The following is a 2,646-nucleotide window of genomic DNA, read 5'->3' on the forward strand; positions in this document are numbered from 1 at the left end:
TTAAGTATTTGGGTTAAAGGTGGTTTTCAACTCTTGTGCAGTTTTATGTGTGGTTATGAGCTTTCAGGTTTTGGTTATTCCCCTGCATGACAAATACTAGATTAGAGGGAGTATAAATAATTGTTCAGGCTTTATATGATAAAATTTGCACTGTTTGTTGAAATAATTTTAGTTTCTAGAAGAATAAAACAACATTAATTGTTCCGACTTAATTTGCCTCATCTCTCGATAATTTGTTATCTAATTTAATTTATTTGGATGGAAAAATGGGAAAATAGTAACGTCAGTCATTCCTAGGTGGCTTACTAAATTAATGTCGTCAATTTGTTATGATAAAAGCGCCACTACCTTAGCTCTCTATAAGTACAGGACTCGCGTAACAGAAGAACTCACTCGTCAACAGCCTTGATCTTGCCAACGTAAATACATGTATCAAAAAACATGGCTATTCCGTTAAAACCAGTGGTTCATCTCCTTTTGTTTCTCCTTTTTCCTTTGTCATTTTCCGTATGTATGGCCAATTTCCACTCTGATACAGGTGCTCTGTTTTGCCCCCACCACATGAATGTCTCTTCTGATGGTCGACAACTTAGTCTCTTGATGGATAAATCCTGCGGTTCGGGGTTTCAATCCAAAAAGGCGTTCATCTTTGGAAAATTCGACATTAGAATGAAGCTCGTTCCTGGGATGTCTGCTGGCACTGTTACGACATTCTATGTACAACTTCTCATCTCATCCTTAAAATCTCCAAGCCTATATATGTTGAGTTTGATAGAAATCAAGAGATAGATAGATGGACATTCTATGTACAACTTCTCCTACTTTCTATCAAACCAACCAAACACAGCCAAATTCAATTCCGATCAATAGTTTCTGTTTTGATTTACTAGGCAAATTAAAACTACTTGGTGCATGATAAGCTTTTAGATCCCATAATAAACAAATAATTGTGTCTTTTCTTTTGCCTAATGCATGTATAGCTCAACTCAAGTCTGGGTAAATGGCACGACGAGATTGACTTTGAGTTCTTGGGCCACACTGACCCCAGCCACTACATTCTTCATACCAACGTTTTCGTAAAGAACGTTGGTTCCAGGGAGCAAAGAATTCATCTCTGGTTCGATCCGACTGCTGACTTCCATACTTACTCAATCTTATGGAACCCCCATCAAATAATGTAAGTAAACATTTTGTGTGCGTACAGATTATATATATATAGACGAAATGTAATAATTCATGGCATTTGTTGTGTTATTTGTTCTGAAGATTTTACGTTGACCAAGTACCCATTAGAGTCTACAAAACTGGGGCAACGGTTCCTTTTCCAAAACAGCAGCCCATGACACTCTACGGTACTATCTGGGATGGAAGTGATTGGGCCACTGAAGGTGGGGCAATCAAAATTGACTGGAGTAAAGCTCCCTTTGTGACCTATTATCGTGACTACAGCGTTAATGCCTGCGTATGGTCTGGACAAGGTCAATCAACAAAGTGCACCAAACCTAGCCCGCCATGGATGAGCCATACACTTGATGCAGGCGAATGGAAGAAGTTGGAATGGGTTCGGAAGAATTACCTGATTTATGACTACTGCACTGATCCTTCGAGGACTAAGCCTGAGTGCTCTGTTCAGCTTGCAACATAGATGCTTATTTATATTAAGGAAGTATAAAATCATATATAGGTTCTGGATATGGTGGCTATTATAAGTTTATGTTGTTGGAGAATAAGAGATGGAAAAATTATATATATGCATGCAGTACTGATTTGAATAGATTTGATTTCATATAATTAATTGTGCCAATCGTCAATAGAATGTTTTTGAAAGTATCAATATGCTCGGCCTGGATGGTCCATGCATGTTTGATACGACCCACTTAAGTTAGGACATGATTGGTTAATTTGGCAGAAACTAATTAGGGATAAACAGAAATTTGATGGAATTAATGCTCTCAAGGAAATTAATTTGTGAAAATCTTTCCCAAATTTGCTACCAAATTAAGGAAACACACGCAGCTTTTAGTTCATGTGCCTATATAATGATGTCTTGAGTTAAGAGTCTGCTTTTCAACGTTGATTGCTTTGTATTGGATTATAATTTCATTAGACATTAAACACAATGGCTTTGACTGATCAATTAAATGAAAAACACATTTACATACATGTCTTGAAAAATAGTTTTTTCTCTTATTAAAACCAGTTTTTAATTTGTCCCACATTGGAAAATTATAAGACTTGTTTTTGGTTTTTAAATGAGATTTTATTTATACTCGTTAGATAGAAAGAGGAGAGTATGAAGGTTTGGTACCCTTAAACTGGACACTTTTGAGACTCGTGTTACTTTAGAATGTTCTCAATCGTTGGATAGACTTGGGGAAATTTATCATGCCAAGACTGACACTAATTTGTTGCCAAGTAGCTTGGGTATCGGATTGGGCTGTCTTTGATATGCCAATCAGTGACATCCTTTGGGGGTCAAAATTTGGGTATGTTGGGATAATATAAGAATTCACTCGAGTGGGTGATCATAGTGACAGGATCAGCCCCTTTGTCGGACAAAGTGAATGATCGGGACTACGCTCTCTTTGATGGAAACCAAAACTGCGGATAGTTGATTTCAAATTTGTTTGAGATTTATTTTGCAAA

At 37.0% G+C, this 2,646-nt stretch overlaps 1 protein-coding gene across 1 annotated transcript; it reads left to right on the forward strand.

Annotated features, from left to right (window-relative positions):
• Positions 1–417: 417 nt before the first annotated feature.
• On the forward strand, positions 418–1,791 carry LOC104590782 (xyloglucan endotransglucosylase protein 7-like). Its single transcript, XM_010249526.2, has 3 exons — positions 418–717; positions 981–1,177; positions 1,267–1,791. Exons 1-3 carry the CDS (start codon positions 442–444, stop codon positions 1,643–1,645), a joined length of 852 nt encoding a protein of 283 aa, XP_010247828.2. The 5' UTR covers positions 418–441; the 3' UTR covers positions 1,646–1,791.
• The last annotated feature ends 855 nt before the right edge of the window (positions 1,792–2,646 follow it).

The sequence above is a fragment of the Nelumbo nucifera genome, chromosome 7 (assembly GCF_055504915.1).
Source record: "Nelumbo nucifera cultivar China Antique chromosome 7, China Antique-T2T, whole genome shotgun sequence".
NCBI lineage: Eukaryota > Viridiplantae > Streptophyta > Magnoliopsida > Proteales > Nelumbonaceae > Nelumbo > Nelumbo nucifera.